Raw genomic sequence first — 25,844 nt, forward strand, 5'->3', positions numbered from 1 at the left:
TAGTCCCACAGATACAGGCTGAATCATTCCAAATCACGAATAACATGTTGCACTTGTTGCAAAACAAGGGACTATTTTCGGGGTCACAAGTCGAAGATCCTCAACAGCATTTGAAGAATTTCCTATCTATCTACAAAACCCAAAGGCAACCCAACGTAACTCTGGAAGCAATCAAGCTATTATTGTTTCCATTCTCAGTGACAGGAGCTGCCCAGACCTGGCTAAACTCACTCCCCATAAATTCCATAACAATTTGGGAGGAGTTATTCAAGCAATTCCATAACAAGTTCCACCTACCCAACAAAACTGCTCAACAAATTGATGAAATTTTGAGTTTTAAATAGAGACCAATGGAGACACTGCATGAAACATCGGAGCGTTTTAAAGAGATGATGGTCATATGTCCGCACCATGGTATTCCAAATCTAATGTTGGGGCATCGGTTTTACATGGGATTGTCAGATAGCATGAAGAACATTGTTGATGCTTCAGCTAGTGGAGCATTTTTGAGCAAAACATGGAGAGATGGCCAGAGTCTACTTGACAAGATGGCATAGAATTCGGGATGGACATCCAGGAATGCACCTATCACTATAGTGGTTCACTCATTGCCCTTCAATCCATCCAACTATATGGATGAAAATATGTCTACCTTATTGACACAAATGAGTATACTCACCAAAAAGGTGGAAGAGTCAGGGCAGACGCAACAAGTACATATTGTAGATACTACCAATGGGGGCTTGTGCACATCTTGCATCAGTCAACCAATTGGTAACCAGTGGAATGCAGAACTTGATCATCATCACTACCCTGAAGACATGACCTATGTGTCTAATTATGGAGGCCAGAGACAGGGTGGTCAGAATTGGGGCCAGCGGAATCAGCAGTACAGGCCAGGCCAGCCACAGTTCAACAATGGGAACATGGGAGGTATGAGACCCCCTAACAATATGGCACCTTACCCAAGGCCACAGGAATATAATAATCAGAATCAGCAGCAGGGGTATTACCCTCCTCAGCAGCAGTATGGTGGAAGGCAGGAAAATGGGTTTGCTAGACTTGAGGCAATGATGCAGCAGGTTATTGAGTCTAATGCAAAAATTAGTGACAGAGTAGATACACTTGATTCAGCTATCAAGAATATTGAAGTGCATATGGGCCAAATTTCGATGTCTCTGAATAATCGTCCTCATGGGACATTACCTGCAGACACCCAGATAAATCCAAAAGATCAAGGCCCGAAGCAGCTGATGGCAGTGAGTCTACGTAATGGCAAAGATTTGGATGTAGAGCAAGAGAGAGCTCGAGAAACCAGATAGGCTGAGACACTCATACCAGTGCCCATTGAGCTGGATGAGTCAACGAAACTGACAGAGGTGATAGTCCAGCCTGCCTAGGAAGAAAATAACATTCAGATTCAGACTGAGAAAGAAGCTGAGACAACCCAGGAACCAGTCGTTGAGGTGGCAGCTGACAAAGATTAATCCCAAATCATTGGGAAGAAGAGACCTCCTGCCCCATTCCCTCAGAGGCTGACTAAGTACCAAAAAGAGGAGCAATACAAGAAATTCTTGATGATGCTGAAACAAATCCAGATAAATATTCCATTGATTGATGCTTTGAAAGAGATGCCTGGGTATGCAAAAATGATGAAGGACTTGATGTCCTGAAAATTTGATTTCCAAGACTTGGCCACAGTTACTCTTACTCAGACCTGTAGTGCAGTGGTGACTAAACCAATTGCGGAAAGGCTGTCTGACCCAGGGAGCTTTACAATTCCATGCACTATTGGTAATTTTGCTTTTGCTAAGGCACTATGTGATCTAGGGGCCAACATAAATCTTATGCCCCTGGCGATTTATAAGAGGCCGGGGATTGGAAGAGCTTGACCCACCTCTATGTTGTTGCAGCTGGCTGATAGGACTGTAAAAAGACCCTTTGGTTTCCTGGATGATGTGTTGATTCAGGCAAGGAAATTTATGTTCCCTGCAGATTTTGTGATCTTAGACTGCAAAGTGGATGAAGAGATTCCCATAATTTTGGGAAGGCCATTCTTGGCCACGGGAAGAGCTCTCATAGATTGTGAGACTGGGGAGCTAAAGATGAGATTGAACGACGAAGAGATAACATTCAATGTGCAAAAATCTATGAGGCGACCAAGTGAATTCTCCAATTACTCTCTTATTGATGTCGTGGATGTAATCATAGAGACTGATGATGAGATGTTGACTATTGAGGACCTTCTTGCTGCATGTCTGATGAATTTAGATGAGGTAAATGGAGAAGAACTGGCAGAATGGGTGTTGGCATTAGAGGGCAGAGGGTTCTGGGATAGAACTCTTGAATTTGAGCCTTTGCACCTGGAAAATAGAGAAATTCCTCCAGCCAAGCCATCCATTGAAGAACCACCAAAGCTGGAATTAAAGCCACTGCCCGCCCATCTCAGGTATGAGTTCCTTGGACCTGACTCCACATTACCTGTTATTATCTCATCTACTTTGTTAGATGTGCAGGCACAACAACTCTTGTAGGTACTCAAAGAGTGTAAGACTGTCATTGGGTGGACCATGACAGACATAAAGAGGATCAATCCCGCCTATTGTATGCACAAAATTCTGCTGGAAGAGGGACACAAACCTTCCAAAGAATACCAAAGAAGGCTGAACCCCAATATGAAGGAAGTGGTGAAGAAAGAAGAAAATTGTTAGATGCGGGAATCATTTTCCCAATCTCTGATAGCAGCTGGGTTAGTCCGGTTCAATGTGTACCTAAAAAGGGTGGCATGATGGTAGTTAAAAATGAAAATAATGAATTGATCTCTACGAGAACCGTCACGGGCTGGAGAATTTGCATGGATTACAGAAAGTTAAATCTCGCCACCCGGAAAGACCACTTCCCACTTCCCTTTATTGATCAGATGTTCGATAAATTGGCAGGGAGGTCACACTTCTATTTTCTGGATGGGTACTCAGGGTACAATCAGATCTCCATTGCACCATAGGATATAGAGAAGACTTCCTTCACTTTCCCGTATGGCATTTATGCCTTTCGGAGGATTCCCTTTGGCCTATGCAATGCACCCGCCACATTCCAAAGGTGCATGATGTCCATATTCACTAACATGGTAGAGGACAAAATGGAGGTGTTCATGGATGATTTCTCAGTGGTGGGGAACTCATTTTATGAGTGCCTTATAAATCTGACTCGTGTGCTGAAACGGTGTATCGAGACTAACCTGGTTCTTAACTGGGAGAAGTGCCATTTCATGGTACAAGAAGGCATAGTCTTAGGGCACCGGGTGTCAAGCAAAGGAATTGAGGTGGATCTTGCTAAAGTGGATGTGATAGCAAAGCTGCCCCCTCCAACTTCAGTCAAGGCAATCAGGAGCTTCCTCGGACATGCCGGTTTCTACTAGAGATTCATAAGAGACTTCTCAAAAATTGTCAACCCCCTCTGTAAGTTGTTAGAAAAAGATCACCCTTTCTTGTTTTCTGTTGATTGCAGGGTAGTATTCGAGGAGCTGAAAAAGAGGCTGGTCACATCACCTATCATTGTTGCCCTCGACTAGGAGCAACCTTTCGAACTAATGTGTGACGCTAGTGACTACGTAGTGGCGGCAGTGCTAGGACAGCGGAAAGAGAAGCTAATGCATCCAATCTACTATGATAGTAGAACGCTGAATGGAGCCCAACTGAACTACACTGTGACTGAAAAGGAGATGTTGGTTGTGGTGTTTGCTTTCGACAAGTTCAGATCATACCTGATTGGCTCTAAGGTAATTGTATACACTGATCATGCAGCTCTTAGGTACTTGATTAAGAAGAAGGAGTCTAAGCCGCGCCTGATTTGTTGGGTGTTGCTACTGCAAGAATTTGACCTCGAAATTCGTGTCCGTAAGGGAACAGAAAACCAAGTCGCTGATCATCTATCATGACTTGAGGGAGCTGAAAAATCTGTTGAGGTCGAAGATATTCTGGAGACCTTTCCAGACGAGCAGCTGCTCGCTACTAGTCTTGAGGAAGTGCCATGGTATGCAGACTTTGCAAACTACCTGGCCAACGGTATAGTTCCCGATGACCTTTCCTCTGTACAAAAGAAAAAGTTTTATCGTGACTGCCAGATGCATTATTGGGATGAACCTTACCTATTTCGAATATGTGTTAACAATATGATCCGGAGGTGCGTCCCCGAGATAGAACAATCTTTTGTTTTGCAGGCATGTCATGCATCGGCGTATGGAGGGCATTTTGGAGGAGTCAGGACAACTGCGAAAGTGCTAGAGGCCGGATTCTTTTGGCCAATAGTGTTTAAAGATGCGCACCAATGGGTGAAGGGCTGCAATGAATATCAGTGGACCGGGAACATTTCCCGTCGCCATGAGATGCCCATGAACCCGATTCAAGAGGTGGAAGTGTTTGATGTCTGGGGGATTGACTTCATGGGACCCTTCGTTAGCTCCTTTGGCAATAAGTACATACTTGTTGCTGTGGATTACGTGTCCAAATGGGTAGAAGCTGCAGTGTTTCCCACTAATGATGCAAGAGTGGTGGTGGGATTTTTGAAGATTCACCCGCTTTGGGACACCAAGAGCGATTATTAATGACGAAGGCACCTACTTCTGTAATAGAGCCTTCGAGAAGCTGCTAGCAAAGTATGATGTATGACACAAGGTGGCTACCCCATATCATCCCCAGACTAGTGGGCAGGTTGAAGTGTCCATTAGAGAGATAAAGAGTGTGCTAACCAAGACTGTGAATGCCACAAGAACTGATTGGGCGAAAAAGCTAGATGATTCACTCTGAGCTTATAGAACTGCTTTTAAAATATCAATTGGTATGTCGCCATATAAGTTGGTGTTCAGAAAGGCCTACCATTTGCCAGTGGAACTTGAACATAATGCTTGGTGGGCATTGAAACAGCTGAACCTAGACATTGAGGCTGCGACCACAATAAGAATCACTGAATTGCATGAGCTCGACGAGTTAAGACATCTTGCTTTTGAGAGCACAAGGTTGTACAAGGAGAGAATGAAGAGGTTGCATGACCAGAACATTGTTGAGCGACATTTCAAACCCGGGGACATGGTATTGCTCTATAACTCAAGATTACGGTTGTTCCCTGGTAAGCTCAAGTCACGATGGTCTGGTCCATTTCGAGTGGTTGAAGTCTTCCCTTCAGGAGCTGTGGAGATTGTCGCGGAGAAGGACTCTCAAACATTTAGAGTCAATGGGCAGAGATTGAAGCTATACATAGGCATGAAAGAAACAAAGGAAGTGTCATAGATCCACCTGACGGAACCTCAGAGGTCGAGTGAGCCTTAAATACGATAGTCTGCGTCATGTCATGACGTTAAATCAGGCGCTGCGTGGGAGGCAACTCACGAATGTTGTTGTTAGTATTTTCTTGTAACTTCATATAAAAAAAATAAAAAAATATGAGCGTCAGCATCGCGACCGTGGCGCGACAGCAGTATAGGCCAGACATTCTGCCTCAACATTGTCGAACCCACCGCGACCACAGTGAGACGTGACCTTTCTGCCTCCGATTTTAAACCCATCGCGGCCGCGGTGGGACCGCGGTGGGTACCAAGTATTTTTAATTTCTTTTATTTTTTTTCTGTTTTTCTTTCTTTTTCTTCTTCTTTTAATTTTATAACCCCCACTTAAACAATCTCCCTCCCATAAACAATTAACCACCCTCTCTAACTCTCAATCCCTCTCTCTCTCTCTAAACCCTAACCCCCAAAAAATCCCAAATCCCTCTCTTCTTCTTCTTCTTCACCCATCCCACTTCCCCCATCTTCATTCCTCTTACTCCTTCACCCTTCCGAGTATGTAATACTTATCTCTCCCTTCTCTTTTCTTTTTGTATTTTGTTGTAGTATATGCTAGCCAAGTGTTTGTAATGTTGTAGTAATGTTTAGTCGATTTTTGTTAGTTTTTTTTCTCTTGTTTTTCTTGTGAATTTCATTTTTGAGAATGGTTGGTAAAGGGGTTGTGTGTTTAATGTGGTGGAAAGGTGTATGTTGGTGGGTGTTGAATGAAGTATTGTGGGGTGTGATGGTGTAGTAGTATCTTTGATTTGGGGGAAGTTTTGATGTACTCATGAGGTCTATATGTATTAGGATAGTGCCTTGCCCACAAGGTATTTGGGAAATTGCCCCAATGGAGTTATAAGGGATAATGTGACATAGTTGTGGTGAAGTCTGAGTAACCACCCATAGTCACACATTTCACAGACTCACTAATAGGCGTTTCTTTGTTTGATAGGTATAATGAGTTCATCTAGGAAGAGACGCAACACCGGGTCCTCCCCTAGTGGACCAGGAAGCTCCTCGAGAGCCAGGAGTCAGGCCAGTGTACCACAGTTTAACAGCACTAGGTTTGTCTCCCAACCGGCGGAGGACAGATACAATGCAAAGGCAGCAAAAAAATTGCTACATGAGGTGCATATTGACAGACAAGCCTTAGAGGTGGAATGCCCGAACATCTTCAATGAATTAAGGAGGTGTCAGCTGGACATCTTCTTCGAGGTACTAGAGGTGGCCAATGTTCAGATGGTCAGGAAGTTCTATGCAAACTACCTAGAGCGTGAGAATGGTGTTGTTACTGTGTGCAATACTCCGGTCAATTCATCCATCGAGGCCATCCGCAGGGTTTATCGGCTGCCAGTGTTCCGGGGAGAAGCTGATGATTATCGTACTTTTAGCCGAACAAGTTCCTTGTGGAGAACTCTTCTTGAAACTATCTGTGTGCCAGACAGAGAATACATATGGATAAAGCCCAGGATCACACTTAACTCCCAGTCTATCAATTGGGAGGCTAAGTATTGGCTAACTATTATCAATAGTCGGTTGTTGCCTTCCAGCAACACTACTGATGTCAATCTACCACGGGCGTCAGCAATCTACTGTTTCATGGCTCACAGGGATTTTGATGTGGCCCGGCTCCTCTATGACGAGATGCTCATTAGATCACCTAAGTTGCTTAAGGGTTTCTACTTCCCTTCTCTGGTCACCAGGCTGTGCCGTCTAGCTAGAGTCCCTGAAGACCTTAGAGTTGATGGGAAACTACCATTGAAAGCTCCTTTCTTGGCAAGAAAAATCAGAATTGGGATGGAGCCGGCGGTAAATGTTGATAAATCAGATGATGAATCTGATGATGATGCTGAGGTAGCTGAGGTCCCACCACATCCGAGAGTTGAAGAGGCAGGCCCATCTCAGCCCCACCGAAGTACTCACATGACAGTTTTGGAGCAGGAGATGGCTAGGTTACGTACCTCAGTCACTAATTTGGGTGCCCGCGTAGACGCGGTGGCTGACCGACAGGTGAAGTCAGATAAGAAATTCTTAGGTTGGCTGAGAGCTTTGGGTCGTGCTTGCAATGTGAACCCAGACACTGTCTCCGATTAGGAGTTATCCTCTAGGGAAGTTCCTTTACCTCACTGTTCTATAAATCTTTAAGCCATGAGGACATGTCTACATTTTAAGTGTGGGGTGGGGGATACTTCACTGTATGTATGTATTTGTAACAATTGACTGTTTCAGTTTGTTTTGTTTTGTTTTGCTTTGATTGTTTTGGTGTTTTGAGTAATTGTTCATTAGGTAAGTTAAAATAGGTAAGTGACTTGTCTCGAGGACAGATCTCTTTCGGCGGGGTTCTTGAGGGACTAAGTCGAGAAAAAAAAAAGGGAATATAGAGACTCTTCCTGATGACGGATCCTTTATACAATTTTCTTGAGGGAAGTTAGTCTAGAGAAAATACCAAAAAGATTTTTATTTTATTTTTAGGTAGTGTAGTAACTCCCCCTTGGTTTTTCTTTGGGTCACTGTTCTTTTTCAAGGGTTTAGCTTGAACCGGATGTAGGTAGTTTTTGTTCATTTTATTTATTTTTAATTTTTAGATTAGGATTAATGGCCTATGAGCTAAAATCGAAGGAGAAACCCTTAGCGTTGATAAACCTGAACACAATAGACACTAGAGTGTAACGCTTAGTCTCAATGGTTGAATCTTGCTAAAGTGCCTTAAAATTGTATGTTTGTATCTAACTTGAACACTCAAAAGGGAATGTCTTGATAAATCAATCCGGAGTGAGTCATGTGCCATGTGTGTGTGAGTTTTACTATATTCCATGATTCACATTTGATGCCTAGAACTTGCGCTGTGTGTTTGCAAAGCGAAATAGTAGTTTCATTCAGTTTTAAAAGTGATATAGACATTTCTTTGTTGATCCAGACACATAAAGTAAACCCACCTGAATGTAATACATCTTAGTCAACCCCGTTGAGCCTATAAGCCTGTTTCTTTGGCAACCACATTGCGAGCCTTACCCAATTGTTTGAATAGTCTGTTGTTTGAACCCTTTTACCTCCCATAAACACTTGAATGGTATTGAAATTTTGCAAAAAGCACAAGTGTGGGGTGGTGGTTTGGTTTTTGAGTGGAACTATTGAAATAGAGAAAAGGTGCAGAGTATTGAAGAGTAAAAGAATAAGAATCACAGGAAAAAATGAGTAAAATGTAGTAATTGATAAGTGGTGGTTTGTTACAACTGCACCTAATGGATGGGGATGTTTTTAAATAAAAGTGGTGGAGTGTTTGGTTGACATAAGTATGGTCTTGAAGGTTAATGTAATTGTATTAAAAGTGCTTAGGGAGGTTAGTCACTATATCCAAATATATCCTACCCGTCCTTTAGCCTACATTACAACCAAGTAAAGTCCTATTGATCTTAGACTGAGTGGGATCGATTAGTAGAGTATTACACTACGGGCAAGCTTATGGTGCATCTTTGTGGCATATGAATGTTCTTTTTGAGAGTGAGTGAATTTTGTCTATCTAAGTTCCTAATTGTTCTAATTATCATCATATGTGGAACTACTCTCTTGTGTGATGTGAGGGCATGTGATTCACAAAGGAAAGGTAAGTCTTGACTCTTGTATAGAGTTGTTTGAGTAAGTGTGAATGTTGCATGGCACGAGAGATTTGACTTTTGAGGTAAAGGTTGTTCACTACTAGGTGCAACTTTGAGAAAATGTTCAAGGTGTGAGTCGTTAAGGGAAAAGCTTAGGGAAGGAACTTTGATGGAGTGTGGTGGATTGCCCGAGCACAAAAAAGTGAGAAAATGGCCTGAGCAAATTCCACTGCGACCGCGGCAAATAAAAGCTCGAGGCAGAATGATCAGCTCCCACCGTGGTCGAGCCGCGATCTTGCCGCGACCGCGATGCACTGTTCACGCGTCAGAAAGTTTTGAACCAAAGTGTAAATTCGAGAAAACTTGTTCCAAACGCTTATAAGCTATAATAACTTGCCCAAGATTGTTTTAAGCTTGTTTTTAGACTACTTTGGAGGCAAGAACAAGTGTGAGAAGATCAACCAAACATTAGAGTTTTTCTATCTCTTTTATTTTCTTGCAATTACCCATTATGAATAATTTTGTATTTTCATCTTGTTTTGTCATGAGTAGCTAATTCCTTAGTCTAGGGTTTTGATGGAACCTATCGAAGGATGGACTTCTTGTGATGTTAATATAGTTTGTCAGTTTAATCTCTATTTGTTCAACTACGTGTTTGTTGTAGTTAATTGACATGATCCTCAATTAGCTGTGCCTATTTAGTGTGCATAACTCGGGAGAGAGTGCATATTTAGGTAATTGTTCAACAACATCACTCCCAAAGTATATGAGGGATCAATAACTGCAGGTTTAAAGGCGGGATTAGTGATAACAAAACCTTGGATGCAATCTAAAGTGAGCTGTAATAAACAAAGCCAGCTAGCGTATCTCGGGAGAGTGCGTCTAGTAAATTATCGTGATTACTTGGGAGAGATTTACAGTAATAAGAGTGCTCATGATTGATAGAGATGATTTGGTGAATCTATATGAAACATAACCGGAATGGATTCCATCAATATGGGAAATCATAACCTTAGAACCTTTTCTTAATTGTTTACAACTTAATCATAGTTAGTTTTCAGCTGTTTATTTACTTTCAATCTTAGTTATTAGAAATACCATCAACTGTTATTTACAACTTTTGAGAAGTTGATTCTATAGAATTTAGTAAATCCAATAAAAGTAATTGATAGGTTAATTCTTTGTGGGTTCGACTTTGGGCATAAATACTCAAACTATATTTGCAACGTCCGCGTGTCCTTTTAATAGGCATAGTTGGGCGTGATCAATTAATCTCATTGGTATAGAGCCCGTATTTTAGTTCTAGAGCCCGATACAGATTTAATATAATATTTAAGTCATGTCTGTAAAAATTCGGTGAAAACGGAGTTTATTTGACGTGATTCGGACCTTGGGTTGAGAAAATAGAATGTTTGAAACTATCTTAAAAGTTTCATGCAATTTGGTGCTAAATCCATAGTTTTTGATGTTATTTTGGCGATTTGATCGCATGAGAAAGTTCGTATGATGTTTTAAGACTTGTGTGTATGTTTGGTTTGGAGCCCCGAGGGCTCGGGTGAGTTTTGGATAGGCTACGGAATGATTTGGAACTTAGAAAAATAGCTGGTGTGCTTCAGCTGTGTTGCAGGCCTCAGACCTCGCAAATGCGAGGTCAGGGTTCGCATTTGCGATCACTGTTGAAGTCGCATTTGCGAGCTTCTCATCGCAAATGTGAAGAGAAGCTGGGCCAGCCTGTGTTCGCAATTGCGAACTTTCCTTCGCATTTACGAAGGGAGTCTGGGAAGGATATGGATCGCAAATGCGATCTTTTGTTCGCATTTACGAGGTCAATGATCGCAATTACGACACTTTCCTCGCATTTGCGAAGGCAGCAGGATTGTGAAGGCATCGCAATTGCGATTGCCCCTTCGCAATTGCGAGCTTCGCATTTGCGAAGCTTTAGTCACAAATGTGATATCTGCAACTGATAACTTTGGACTTAGACGGGATTTTTCATTCATTCTCCCATTTTTCAAAACCTAAACTTCAAGAGGCGATTTTCCAAAGGCTAGTTCTTCCCCAAATCATCGGTAAATGATTCTTAACTCATTTTTTTCAATCTTTTACTTCTTTTCAAGAGATTTCATCCTAGAATCTAGAGTTTTTCATGGTGGAATTGGGGATTTTTGGGTAGAACTTAGGAATTTCGAAATTTGGGGATTTAAACCTCAAATTGAGGTCCGATTCCAAAACTAATTGTATATCCGGGCTCGGGGGTGAATGGGTAATCGGGTTTTGATCCGAATATCGAGTTTTGAACAAACGGGCCCGGGGTTAGTTTTTGACTTTTTGGGGAAAATATTGGGAAACCTATAATTATGTATCAGAATTAATTTCTTTAGTGATAATTGATGTTAGTAAGTTAATTATGACTAGATACGAGTGGATTGGAGGTGGAATCGAGAGGTAAGTGGTAATTGAGCTTTGAATTGCCCGTTGGATTGAGGTAAATGTTTGGTCTAACTTTGAATCGAGGGATTAGGGATCCCCGACTTAGTTGCTATGTGAAATTCCATATGTATGGCGTATATGTGTGTTGACGAGTATCTATGCGCCACCAAATTATTTGTTTAGCTTGTTCCCTTCCCTGTTCCAGATATATTATCTTCTTGTCTTAATTGCTACATGCTTATTGATGTTTCTATGTCTAATTGCATCTTGTTAGATGTAGTTTACTTTACTGAAGGTATTAATTATTCTGTAGTTTCATTGTATTACATTATTGGTTTAAGTTGGTTTATTGGTGTTTCAAGATACATTTTGGTTGGTCTCGCTGTGTAGTAATAATTAATGAGATTTCATAATTGTATAGATTTCCGTTTGATTTGGTTGAGGCATAAATGTTGTGGAGGAATTGAGATAAATTGTGAAATACTTGTTCCTATTGTGTGATTGGTACTGATATGGTGGGATCGTGTTGCACACCGCAATAGGAGGAATAAGGGTGAAATGTGATTGTCTGATGGGATCGGGTTGAGCGCCACAACAAGGAGTAATAAGGGTAGACAAGTGGGATCAGGTTGCACGCCACAACAGGAGTAATAAGGGTGATATGTTGAGGAGTAATAAGGGTGGACTGGTGGGATCGGGTTGCACGCTGCAACAAGAAGTAATAAGGGTGAATGTTCATATTGTTACTGATTAAATGGTGGGATCAAGATGCGCGCCGCATCATTTTGTTATTTATGTATTTTTCCTTTGCTGTGATTCTATACAGTAGCACTGTAACTCTCTTAAGGGTTGGTTATAGTTGGGTACTAGCAAGATAATTGAGTTCCGTATTTATTTTTACTACAAATTTCTATTCTATTTCGTTCCGTACTTCCTTTTGCTTTATTATTAACTGTATGCAAGTTATATTGTAAATTCCCCACCTTAGCCTCGTCACTACCTCATCGAAGTTAGGCTTGACACTTACCAATACATTGGGTCGGTTGTACTAATACTATACTCTGCATTTTCTGTGCAGATTTTGGAGTTGGTTGTGGCTGATCGAGAGGTCGATTGCAAGCATTCATCAATGATACCCAAGGTAGTCCTGCAGGCGTCCGCTGGCACTAGCATCCCCTCCTGTGTTCTACATTTCTGTTTTATTTTCTTTCAAGACAGATGTACCTCTTCTTTCAGACCAATATTTGTAGTAATTCGTAGAAAGCTCGTGGATTGTGACACCAGTTTTTGGGTGATAATAGTTTCAGTATTTTAATAGCCTATAGATAACCGGTTTAATATATACTTCCGCATTTATTTCTGTTCGAATTAGTTTTATAAATTTTAAATTATGAAAATATAAAGGAAATGGTGAATATAACTCCAACATTGTCTTGCCTAGCGAGTGCGATGTTAGGCGCCATCACGGTCCCGACGGTGGGAAATCTGGTCGTGACAAGTTGGTATCAGGGCACTAGGTTGCCCAGGTCTCACAATTCACGAACAAGCTTAGTAGAGTCTGAGGAATCGGTACGGAGACGTCTGTGCTTACTCCCAAAGGCTACAGACTTAGGAACATTGTCTTGCCTAGCGAGTGCGATGTTAGGCGCCATCACGGTCCCGACGGTGGGAAATCTGGTCGTGACAAGTTGGTATCAGGGCACTAGGTTGCCCAGGTCTCACAATTCACGAACAAGCTTAGTAGAGTCTGAGGAATCGGTACGGAGACGTCTGTGCTTACTCCCAAAGGCTACAGACTTAGGAACAATTTCACTTCTATTCTTCTCTATCATGCGATTTGATCTCACAATGCTAATTGAACTCTCTACTCTGTTCCTTTGCAGATGGCGAGAACGCGTACCACTTCATCAGTTGATCAATAGCCCGAGCCCCTAGTGGTAGCTCCTACAAGGGGCAGAGGACGAGGACGAGGCCGTGATAAAGGCCAAAGCAGTGGCAGGGCTCAGCCAAAAGCTCGAGCACCAGCACCAGCGGTGGAGCCTCAAGTAGAGTTTGATAAGGAGGCTCCTGCCCAGACCATTCCCGCAGGGCCAGCTCAGGTTCTAGAGGGGTTCATAGCTACCCCGGTGCTTCAGGATGCTTTGGTCCGTCTAGTGGGCTTTATGAAGAGTGTTACTCAGGCCAGTACATTCCCTGTAGCACAAGCCGTCTCTCGGGCTGGGGGAGGAGCACATACTCCCGCAACTCACACTCTGGAGTAGATGGATCCCTAGTTTCAGACTCCAGCAGCCCAGCCAGTTGGGGTAGTTCCGCCGAGTGTTGTAGCACAGACTGGCGATGGATCAGCTATGTCTTCTAAGGCCTTGTGGAGATTGGATAGTTTTATCAAGCTTTTCACCACTACCTATGGCGGTATATCTTTAGAGGATCCCCAGGACTATGTAGACAGTTGTTACGAGGTGTTGTAGAACATGGAGATAGTGGATACCAATGGGGTCGACTTTGCTGCCTTTCGTCTGTCAGGTTCCACCAAATAATGGTAGAGGGGTTATTGTTTGGCTAGAATAGTTGGGTCACCAGCTCTCACTTGGGACCGATTCTCTCAGCTATTTTTGGAGAAGTATCTTATTATCACTCAGAGAGAGGACTATCGGAGGCAGTTCAAGTGCCTTTAGCAGGGTTCTATGACTGTCACTCAGTACAAGACTAGATTTGTTGATTTGGCCTGTCATGCTCTTCTTATACTTCCTATTGAAAGAGAGAAAGAGAGAGAGAGCGAGAGAGAGAGAGATAGAGAGAGAGAGAGAGAGAGAGAAGGAGGTTTATTAAGGGACTTGCTCAGCCTATCAGACTGCAGATGGCTAAGGAGTCAGGGAGTGAGATTCTTTCCAGGATGAAGCCAATGTGGCCAGACGAGTTGAGATGGTTTTAGCTCAGGGGAGTGGTCAGGGGTCTGACAAGAGGCCTCATCACACCGGAGGATTCAGTGGGGCCTCATATGGAGGTTGGGTACTTTTGGTAAGGTCCATCCTCCCAGGCTGTTTCATTCAGCACTTCAGACATCCCACGGAGCTTCAGAGGATCGTGGTCCTTATGTACCTCCTTCAGGGCAGCCAGCTTATAGTTCACCGCCAACTCCTATCAGAGCACCTCCTTTTTAGAGTTATTATCGCGGTTAGCTGGCTCGTCAGGGTTAGTGTCAGCTTTCTCTGTCGCAGTATTAGGATGGATGTTTCGAGTGTGGTGAGTATGGGCATATCCGGAGGACTTGTCCGAGATTAGTGGGTATTCAACCACAGCAGCAGGGTTCTTGTTCCATGATCCCAGCACCGCCCGCTCAGCCAGCCAGAGGTAGGGGTCAGCCCGGAGGCCAGTCCGTTAGAGATAGAGGCTAGGCTACTGGAGATGGAGTCCAACCAGTAGGAGGCCATCCTAGGGATATGGTTCAGAGTGGTGGGGCCCAACCCTGATGTTATGCTTTCCTAGCTAGGCATGAGGCTGAGTCCTTCAATGTTGTTATCACATGTATTGTTTCGGTTTGCAGTAGAGATGCTTCAATTCTATTTGATCTAGGGTCTACATACTCCTATGTGTCTTCTTATTTTGCTTCATATTTGGTTGTGCCTTGTGATTCCTTGAGTGCTCCCGTATATGTGTCCATACCGATGGGGGATTCTATTGTTGTAGATCGTGTCTATCACTCATGTGTGGTTACCATTGGGGGTCTCAAGACTAGTGTAGATCTCATACTTCTCGACATGGTTGATTTCAATGTCATTTTGGGGATGGATTGGTTGTCACCTTATCATGCTATATTGGATTGTCATGCCAAGATCATGAACTTAGCATTGCTGGGGTTGCCTCAATTGGAGTGGAGAGGGACTCTTGGTCATTCTACCAGCAGGGTTATCTCTTATATGAAGGCTCGACCTATGGTCGAGAAGGGTTTTTTGGATTATCTGGTTTATGTTCGTGATTCTAGTGTGGAGGTTCCTTCCATGGATTCTGTACTAGTTGTTCGGGAGTTCCCGGAGGTTTTTCTTGCAGACCTACCAGGGATGCCACCCGACAGAGATATTAACTTTTGCATTGATTAGGCTTCGGGCACTCAGCCCATTTCTATTCCGCCACATTGTATGGCCCCACCAGAGTTGAAAGAATTGAAGGAGCAGTTGCAAGATTTGCTTGATAAGGGCTTTATTAGACCTAGTATCTCGCCTTGGAGTGCGCCCGTGTTGTTTGTAAAGAAGAAGGATGGGTCGATAAGGATGTGTATAAATTATCGGCAATTGGACAAAGTCACCATCAAGAACAGGTATCCATTGTTGAGGATTGCTGACTTATTTGATTAGCTTTAGGGTGCCAAAGTGTTTTCAAAGATAGATCTAAGGTCTGGCTACCATTAGTTAAGGATTAGGGCATTCAATGTCCCTAAGATAGCTTTTCGGACTCGATATGGGCATTATGAGTTCCTAGTAATGTCATTTGGCTTGATAAATTCCCCAGCAACATTTATGGATTTGATGAACCAGGTGTTCAAGCCCTATCTGGATTCCTTCGTGATTGTTTTCATTGATGATATCTTGATCTACTCCCACAGCCGAGAGGAGCATGAGCAACATCTTCGGATCGTTCTTCAGACTCTGAGAGACAGCCGGTTATATGCTAAGTTTTTGAAATGTGAGTTTGGTTGAGTTTAGTTGCATTCTTGGGTCATGTTGTATCAGCAGAGGGTATTCAGGTCGATCCTAAGAAGATTGAGGCAGTCAAGAACTGACCTAGACCTATATCAGCTATAGAGATCCGGAGTTTCTTGGATTTGGCGGGTTAGTACCGTCGGTTTGTGGAGGGGTTTTCATCTATAGCAGCCCGATGACTAGGTTGACCCAGAAGGGTGCCCCGTTCAGATGGTTGGGCGAGTGTGAGGTAAGCTTTCAGAAGCTCAAGATAGCTTTGACTACGGCGCCGGTGTTGGTGTTGCCCACAGGTTCAGGGCCCTATACAGTATATTGTGACGCATCTCATATTGGACTTGGTACAGTGTTGATGCAGAATGGCAAGGTTATTGCGTATGCTTCACGACAGTTGAAGATTTATGGGAAGAATTATCCAGTTCATGACTTAGAGCTAGCAGCCATTGTTCACGCGCTAAAAATTTGGAGGCATTATTTATATGGCGTGTATGTGAGGTGTTCACGGATCATAAGAGTTTGCAATATTTGTTCAAGTAGAAGGAGCTCAATTCGAGACAACGAAGGTGGTTGGAGCTATTGAAAGACTATGATATCACCATCTTGTATCATCCCAGGAAGGCCAATGTGGTGGCCGATGCTTTGATAGGAAGTAAGACAGGATGGGCAGCCTTGCGTATATTCCAGTCGGTGAGAGACCGTCTGCATTAGATGTTCAGGCTTTGGCCAATCAGTTTGTAAGGTTGGATGTTTCTGAGCCCAGTCGTGTTTTAGCTTGCACAGTCGCTCGGTCTTCCTTGTTTGAGCGTATCAGTGAGTGGTAGTATGATGACCCTCATTTGCTTGTCCTTAGGGACACAGTGAGACCTGGTGATGCCAAGAAGGTTATAGTTGGAGATGATAGAGTTTTGAGGATGCAGGGTTGTGTTTGTGTGTCTAATGTGGATGGGCTTCGTGAGTTGATTCTAGAGGAGGCCCATAGTTCCTAGTATTTCTATTCATCCAGGCGCCACTAGGATGTATCAAGATTTGCGGCAGCATTATTGGTGGAGGAGGATGAAGAAGGATATTGTTGCGTATGTAGCTCGGTGTTTGAACTGTCAGAAGGTAAAGTACGAGCATCAGAGACCTGGTGGTTTGCTTTAGAAGATTGAGATTCCTGAGTAGAAGTGGAAGCGTATCACTATGGATTTCGTTGTTGGACTACCACGAACTCAGAGAAAGTTCGATGCAATATGGATTATTATGGATAGGCTGACTAAGTCAGCGCATTTCATTCCTGTGGCAGTTTCCTATTCTTCGGAGCGGTTGGTAAAGATTTATATTCATGAGATCGTTCGTCTTCATGGTGTGCTCGTGTCTATCATTTCGGATCAAGGTACACAATTTATCTTATATTTCTGGAGGGCAGTACAACGTGAGTTGGGTACACGGGTTGAGTTGAGCACAACATTTCATCCTCAAACGAACGGACAGTCCGAGCATACTATTTAGATCTTGGAGGATATGCTCTGCGCCTGTGTTATTGACTTTGGAGGTTCTTGGGATCAGTTCTTGTCGTTAGCGGAGTTTGCCTACAGGAACAATTATCAGTTGAGGATCCAGATGGCTCACTATGAGGCGTTGTATGGTAGACGGTATCGATCACTGGTTGGGTGGTTTGAGCTGGAGGAGGCTCGGTTATTGGGTACAGATTTAGTGTAGGATGCCTTGGATAAGGTTAGGATCATTCAGGAGAGACTTCGTATAGCTCAGTCCAGGCAAAAGAGTTATGCCAACCGTAAGGTTCGTGACATGGCATTCATGGCCGGAGAGAGAGTGTTGCTTCGGGTGTCACCCATGAAAGGCATGATGCGGTTTAGAAAGAAGGGCAAGTTAAGCCCTAGGTCATTGGGCCTTTTGAGATTCTTTAGAGAGTGGGTGAGGTGGCTTACGAGCTTGCATTGCCACCTAGTTTATCAGCAGTGCATCCAGTGTTTCATGTGTCCATGCTTCGAAAGTATCATGGCGATCCATCCCATGTCTTAGACTTCAACACTGTCCAGTTGGACAAGGATTTGACCTACGAGGAGGAGCCGGTAGCTATTCTAAACCAGCATGCTCGTCAGCTGAGATCAAAGAGTTATCCTTCGTTTCATGTGCAATGGAGAGGTCAGCTTGTTGAGGCAGCTACCTGGGAGTCCGAGTTCGATATGCGGAGCATATATCCTATCTTTTCACTGGCTCAAGTACTTTTCTATGTCCGTTCGAGGATGAACAGTTGTTTTAGAGGTGGAGAATATGATGATCCAAGGGGTCATCTTCTATTTTAGAACTCGAATCCATGTTCTGAGGTCTTTAAAACCTCATTTTATCTCTCCTCGATTTATGTGCGCAGTCCGAACGTGTATCCGGAAAGCCCTTATGTGAAAAATTTATGAAATGATGATTTTTGGCCTAAAAAGTTAATTTTTTGTTGATTTCGATCAACATTTTAGATAAACGAACTTGGAACCGTGTTCCGATGGTTCGAAGGGTCCGTAGTAAAATATGAGATCTGGGCATATACCCGAAATCGAATTCTAAGGTCCCAAGCCCGAAGAATGAATTTTTGATGAAAATTGTAAGACTGAAAATCTAAAAAATTAAAGAAATTGATTAATGATTGATCTCATTGGTATCAGGCCCGTATTTTTATTCTGGAGCCCGATACAAGTTTAATATAATATTTAAGTCATGTATGTAAAATTTGGTAAAAACGAAGTTTATTTGACGTGATTCGGACCTTGGGTTGAGAAAATAGAAAGTTTGAAACTATCTTGAAAATTTCATGCAATTTGGTGCTAAATCCGTAATTTTTTATGTTATTTTGGCGATTTGATCGCACGAGCAAGTTTGTATGATGTTTTAAGACTTGTGTGCATGTTTGGTTTGGAGCCCCGAGGACTCGGATGAGTTTCAGATAGGCTACAAAGTGATTTGGAACTTAGAAAAATAGCTAGTGTGCTTCAGCTGTGTTGCAAGCCTCAAACCTCGCAAATGCAAGGTCAGGTTCGCGTTTGCGATCATTGTTGAAGTCGCATTGCGAGCTTCTCATCGCAAATGCGAAGAGAAGCTGGGCCAGCCTGTGTTCGCAATTGCGAACTTTCCTTCGCATTTGCGAAGGGAATCTGGGAGTTGTATGGATCGCAAATGCGATCTAATGTTCGCATTTACGAGGTTAGTGATCGCAATTGCGACACTTTCCTCGCATTTGCGAAGGCAGCAGGATTGTGGAGGCTTCGCAATTACGATAGCCCCTTTGCAATTAGGAGCTTCGCATTTGCGAAGCTCTTCGCAAATGCGAGATCTGCAACTGATAACTTTGGACTTAGACGGGAATTTTCATTCATTCTCCCATTTTTCAAAACCTAAACTTCAAGATGCGATTTTTCAAAGGCTAGTTCTTCCCCAAATCATAGGTAAATGATTCTTAACTCATTTCTTTTAATTTTTTTTACTTCTTTTCACAAGATTTCATCCTAGAATTTAGGGTTTTTCAGGGTTTAACTTTCCCGCAATATTTCCAACAACTATAGCTGTTCTGATCAAAACCTGTTCCAATAGTTATGGCTTTTCTGAAAGGTTGCAAACCTTTTCAAAAATAGTACCAAATTGGCTATAAATATTCCTTTAAATCCCAGAATATTTACTTACGAAATTTTCTGATAATCTTCTTCGTCTTCTACACAAAAATTCAGTGTGTTTTACAGCCTTCGAGTGGTTCGCTCTTCATCTGCGTTTTTTGTACCAATATGCTGGTGAGTTAAATCGTTCTATCCTGGGAGGATATATTCCAGAACCTCGGGTACTTAAAGGGAATAATCTCCTTAAAGACACACTGTGTATTCAATGGGCTCGATTTGTTCCTATACTATTTTTCAGAATTTATTTTGAAATTACTATACTATTTTTAGAATATATTTTGACGTTCTAGTTCTACTAACTTTCTGCTTCTGTTTTTTAGAAAGTTTATTATTTTATTTTACAGCAATACAGATTTCAATAACAATCTTAAGGAAATTATTTTATTATATTCTGTATTCCGTTTGTGGAGATTAAAACCTTTGTGGTTTTCTACTCCGTCTGAATTTTACTATTCTGATTTGAAGATATAAAAACTTCATCAGAATATTGAAATTCAGAAAACGATTTGAAGAACATAAAAGCTTCATCGTTTTCTGTGTAACAGTATATAAAAACTTCATTTTTTACGTACTGTTTACTGATTATAGTATTATTTACTATTCTGCTTTTTCCCATTAATTGAACTCTTCTGTTGTTGACACTGAGAAATGGCAATTGATAATGGAAATTTTTCTGCAACTGTTGCTGCAACGACGATAGCCTCGTCAAGCCGCACTGTTGTTCCTCCGGCCGAGAAATCGGGGAAATTTTCTGGAACCAACTTCAAAGGATGATAACAAAGGGTGTTCTTCTGGATTATCACACTTGGTATGCAGAAATTCACTAGTGAAGAGCCTCCAATACCTGCTGCGGATATGCCGGACAATAAAAAGTTCATGATTGTTGAGGCGTGGAAGCAAGCAGATTTTCTTTGCAAAGGCTATATCTTGAGAACTTTAGAGGATGACTTGTACAATGTGTACAATGCTATGAATACTTCGAAAGAATTATAGGATGCACTTGAGAAGAAGTACAAGACAGAAGATGCATGCTTGAAGAAGTTCGTGGTTGCCAATAAAATGATAGACAACAAAATTATGGGAACCCAAATTCAGGAGCTTCAACTTATTTTTCACGACCTTATTGTTGAAGGTATGGTCGTGAATGAGCATTTTAAGTGGCTGCAATGATTGAAAAACTGCCTCCTTTGTGGAAAGATTTCAAGAACTATCTTAAGCACAAGCGCAAAGAAATGAAGTTGGAAGATCTTGTGATACGTCTAAAGATTGAGGAAGACAACAAAATATCCGAGAAGAAGTCTCGTGGAAATTCAACAATCATGAAAGTTAATATCGTTGAGGAGACTACTCTAAAAAATAAGAAGAGGAAAAGATCTTCTGGACAGACTAAAGAGCAGAACAAAAAGAAATTCAAGGGCAACTGCTACAATTGTGGAAAAGTTGGTCACAAAAGCCCTGATTGTCGTCTCTCGGAAAAGGATAAGAAGAAGGGACAAGCCAACATAGTGGAGAAGAATGATGACATTGATGATCTTTGTGCAATGCTTTCGGAATGCAACCTAGTTAGAAATCCGAAGGAGTAGTGGATTGACTCTGGTGCCACTCGACATATTTGTGCTATCAAAGAAGAATTTGTGACTTACTCTACTGCTGGTTCCGAAGAAGAGATTTCCATGGGAAATAATGCAACAGCCAAGATTGAAGGTTATGGGAAGATATTCCTGAAGATGACTTCCGACAAGGTGTTAACGCTCAACAACGTTCTTCATGTTCCTACTATTAGTAAGGATTTAGTTTCTACTGCTTTACTTGTAAAGAATGGATTCAAATGTGTATTTGTTTATGATAATGTTGTTGTAAGCAAGAATGGAATGTATGTTGGAAAAGGCTACCTCACGGAGGGCCTTTTCAAACTCAATATAATGGTTGTTGACAGTATGAATAAAATTTCAGCTTCTTCTTATTTATTGGAGTCAAATGATTTATGGCATATTCGTTTAGGACATGTCAATTATAAAACCTTGTGAAAGTTAATTAATTTAGAAATATTGCCTAAATTCGAGTGTAATAAATCGAAATATCAAATATGTGTTGAATCTAAGTTTGTAAAACATCCTTATAAGTCTGTTGAAAGGAATTCAAATCCTTTAGACTTAATTCATACTGACATTTGCGATATGAAGTCGACACCATCTCGAGGTGGGAAAAAGTATTTTATTACTTTTATTGACGATTGCACTCGATATTGTTATGTTTATTTGCTTAATAGTAAGGATGAAGCAATTGAAGCATTTAAGCAATACAAGAATGAGGTAGAAAATCAATTGAATAAAAAGATCAAAATGATTAGAAGTGATAGAGGTGGAGAATATGAATCTCCGTTTGCAGAAATATGTTCGGTATATGGAATTATCCATCAAACTACTGCACCTTACACACCTCAATCCAACGGAATTACGGAAAGGAAAAATCGGACATTAAAAGAAATGATGAATTCTTTATTAATAAGTTCCTGATTACCGTAGAGTTTGTGGGGGGGGGGGGGACCTATCCTTACAGCTAACCGAATATTCAACAGAGTACCCCACAATAAAACGCAATCTATTCCAAATTAAAAATAGAAAGGAAGAAAACCTAACTTAAAATATTCGAAGTGTGTGGGTGTCTAGAAAGGCACAAGTTCCTTTACCTAGAAGGGTTAAAATCGGACCAAAAATAGTAGATTGCATTTTCATTGGATATGCTAAAAATAATAAAGTATGTCAGTTTTTGGTTCATAAATCCGTTAATCCCGAGATTCATGTTAATACGGTAATGGAATCGGATAATGCTGAATTCTTTGAAGGCATCTATCCGTATAAAATTGAATGCGAGTTGTTAAGTGAAAGACCTAAACGACCTCGAGAAGAACCAAAGGAAAATACTCCAAGTATAGAAGATCCAAGGCGTAATAAACGTCAAAGAATATCTACTTCCTTTGGACCAGATTTTGTGATATTTTTGCTTGAAAATGAGCCTCAAAATTTTAAAGCAGCTATGTCGTCTTCTGATTTACCATTTTGGAAAGAGGCAGTCAATAGTGAAATTCAATCAATTTTGGATAATCATACATGAGAATTGATTGATCTTCCTCCAGGAAATAAGTCTTTAGGTTCAAAATGGATCTTTAAACGAAAAATTAAAGTTGATGGCACTATTGACAAATATAAGGCAAGAGTTGTTGTCAAAGATTATGGACAAAAGGAAGGCCTTGATTACTTTGGCACTTACTCGCCAGTAACAAGGGTAACATCTATTAGGGTGTTAGTGGCACTAGCGGCCGTGTATGGTCTTGAAATCCATCAAATGGATGTTAAAACAGTTTTCTTAAATGGAGAATTGGAGGAAAAAATTTACATGGAACAACCTGAGGGTTTTGTGGTTCCTGGTAAAGAAAAGAAAGTGTGCAAACTTGTTAAGTCACTTTATGGACTTAAACAATCACCTAATTAATAACATGCAAAATTTGACCAAACAATGTTGGCAAATAGATTTAAAATCAACGAGTGTGACAAATGTGTTTACATTAAAAATACTCCAGGTCATGAAGTCATTGTTTGTTTATATGTTGATGACATGTTGATAATAAGTAAAAGTATCGCAGATATAAATTCTACAAAGCGCATGTTGGCAAGCAAATTCGACATGAAAGACTTTGGAGTTGCTGATGTGATCATAGGAATCAGAATTCACAAGACTCCACAAGGTCTAGCATTATCACAGTTTTACTACATTGAAAAGGTACTTGACAAGTTCAAGTATTTGGATTTCAAAATTGCCAAGACTCCAATTGACGTGAGTTATGCACTTCAAAAGAATGAAGGTGAAAGTGACTCACAACTGGACTATGCAAAAATATTGGGAAGTTTGATGTATATCATGAATTGTACACAACCAGATATAGCATGTGTTATTAGTAAACTGAGTTGGTTTACAAGTAATCCCAGTCAAATACATTGGATGGCAATGAAACGAGTTTTGGGATATCTGAAACATACCCAAAATTATGCTTTGCATTATAACACATATCCTTCCGTGATCGAGGGATATAGTGATGCAAATTGGATCACCGGATCATCTGAAGTTAAATCCACGAGTGGATATGTTTTCACAATTGGGGTGGAGCAGTGTCTTGGAAATCATCCAAACAAACGTGCATCGCCCGTTCTACAATAGAATCTGAATTCATAGCTTTAGATAAGGCCGGTGAAGAAGCTGAATGGCTCCGGAATTTTTTGGAAGATATTCCATTTTGGCCCAAACCTTTAAAATCTCATCATATTAGACGGAGACACAATACTGTTAGACAACTACTCTCTAGTAGTGTTATCACAGTTGACTACGTAAAGTCAAGAGATAACGTGGCGGATCCACTTACAAAAAGCCTATCCAGAGAGACAGTTGAAAGATCATCAAAGGGAATGTGATTAAAGGCCTAGGACAAGTCATCATGGAGGTAACTCTACCTAGTAGACTGGAGATCACAAGAGCTAGGTTCAAAGAGATCAAATAAAGTTATGAATGACGTTCAACATTGTCAACTAACTCAACCCATTCTCGTGATGAAGACAATGTTCAAAAATGAGGTAAAGCATTAAGGCTTTTTGATGAGTCAATAAATCTTAAAGCTTTTTAGTGATTTGCTAAGTCTGGCAGGATATGACCAGATAATGTGTCTTTAGGATTACACGTTTAGGAATACCTATGTGAGTGTGAAGTGTAAGCCGCTTCAAGGAGAATGAAAGTAAAGGCCCATTCTCTAAGCACTCATGAAACCAGGCGGTGTTCATAGCTGAAACGAACACAATTGTGAGAACCATAGATGTTTAAGGATTGATTGTGTGACTTATGTTGTTTAGCTATACAACAAAGCTCGACGGTTCAAAAATATCAAATCTACCGATTGACCGAGTATATCCGATATAAGTTCACTACGGAAAGTTTAAAGGGAAACCTACTCATCGTTCGTGCATTCCTTTAAGTTTATAGCCATTCCCCATTCATGTGGGGGATTATTGGGTTTTGTTATTATTTATTAATAACAAAAGAGGTGTGAATGAAAAATGGTGGAAAAAGAAATGAAGGGAAGTGAAATTTTGAATGAGTTCATTTTACTAATGCACTTTGTCCCTCATTTGTAGAAGGAAAGAAAATCTTTATGTATATATAGAGAAGCTCAACTTTCAGCTCTTAAAGAGCTAAGAAGAAGGCAAGCCTCGAGCCGTCATCGTTGCTCACTCGCTCGGCTCGGCTTCGGCTTCGGATTCAGATTTGGATTTGGTCAAAGATTGATTGATTAATCTTTTTGGACAAAATTCTTTTCAAATATTTAATTAATTAATTAAATTAATTTACGAAAATTCAATCCGAAATAATCCATGACTCGCGACCCGGTCTGGTTCAGCCCGTTTTCTTTCTCGGATTATTTTAAATCCGTTTTAATTTTCCCACAATATTTCCAACAGCTATGGCTGTTCTGAAACAGTGTCAAACCTGTTCCAACAGCTATGACTGTTCTGAAAGGTTGCAAACCTTTTCAGAAACAGTACTAATTTGGTTACAAATATTCCTTCAAATCCTAGAATATTTACTTACGAAATTTTCTGATAATCTTCTTCTTCTTTTGCACAAAAATTCCAGTGTGTTTTACAGCCTTCGAGTGGTTGGCTGTTCATCTGCATTTTTGGTACCAATACGTTGGTGAGTTAAATCGTTCTATACTGGGAGGATATATTCCAGAACCTCGGTACTTGAGGGAAATAATTTTCTTAAGGACACACTGTGTATTCAGTGGGCTCGATTTGTTACTATACTGTTTTTCAGAATTTATTTTGAAATTACTATACTGTTTCTAAAATATATTTTGACGTTCTAGTTCTACTAACTTTCTGTTTCTGTTTTTCAGAAAGTTTATTATTTTATTTTATAGCAATACAGATTTTAATAACATAAAGAAATTAAAAATGAATGTATTAACAATGAATCTATGATATAGTCGTTAAACCCACTTTCAATCGAAAACAAATGGATTTGCTTTATTAAAGGCTTCCCACTATCTAGATATTTTTATTCACTTGGCTTTTTCCTTGAAAAGCATTTGGAG

General features: G+C 41.0%; 2 protein-coding genes and 1 non-coding gene across 3 annotated transcripts; 2 read left to right on the top strand and 1 right to left on the bottom strand.

Annotated features, from left to right (window-relative positions):
- Nucleotides 1-311: 311 nt before the first annotated feature.
- On the bottom strand, nt 312-418 carry LOC138876662 (small nucleolar RNA R71). Its single transcript, XR_011402004.1, has one exon. It is a non-coding gene; the product is annotated as a small nucleolar RNA R71 (small nucleolar RNA).
- Nucleotides 419-4,838: 4,420 nt separating this feature from the next.
- LOC138876103 (uncharacterized) lies at nt 4,839-5,285 on the top strand. Its single transcript, XM_070154998.1, has one exon. It carries the CDS (start codon nt 4,839-4,841, stop codon nt 5,283-5,285), a length of 447 nt encoding a protein of 148 aa, XP_070011099.1.
- Nucleotides 5,286-15,011: 9,726 nt separating this feature from the next.
- Nucleotides 15,012-15,443, top strand: LOC138876104 (uncharacterized). Its single transcript, XM_070154999.1, has one exon. It carries the CDS (start codon nt 15,012-15,014, stop codon nt 15,441-15,443), a length of 432 nt encoding a protein of 143 aa, XP_070011100.1.
- The last annotated feature ends 10,401 nt before the right edge of the window (nt 15,444-25,844 follow it).

This window comes from Nicotiana sylvestris, chromosome 8 (assembly GCF_000393655.2).
Source record: "Nicotiana sylvestris chromosome 8, ASM39365v2, whole genome shotgun sequence".
NCBI lineage: Eukaryota > Viridiplantae > Streptophyta > Magnoliopsida > Solanales > Solanaceae > Nicotiana > Nicotiana sylvestris.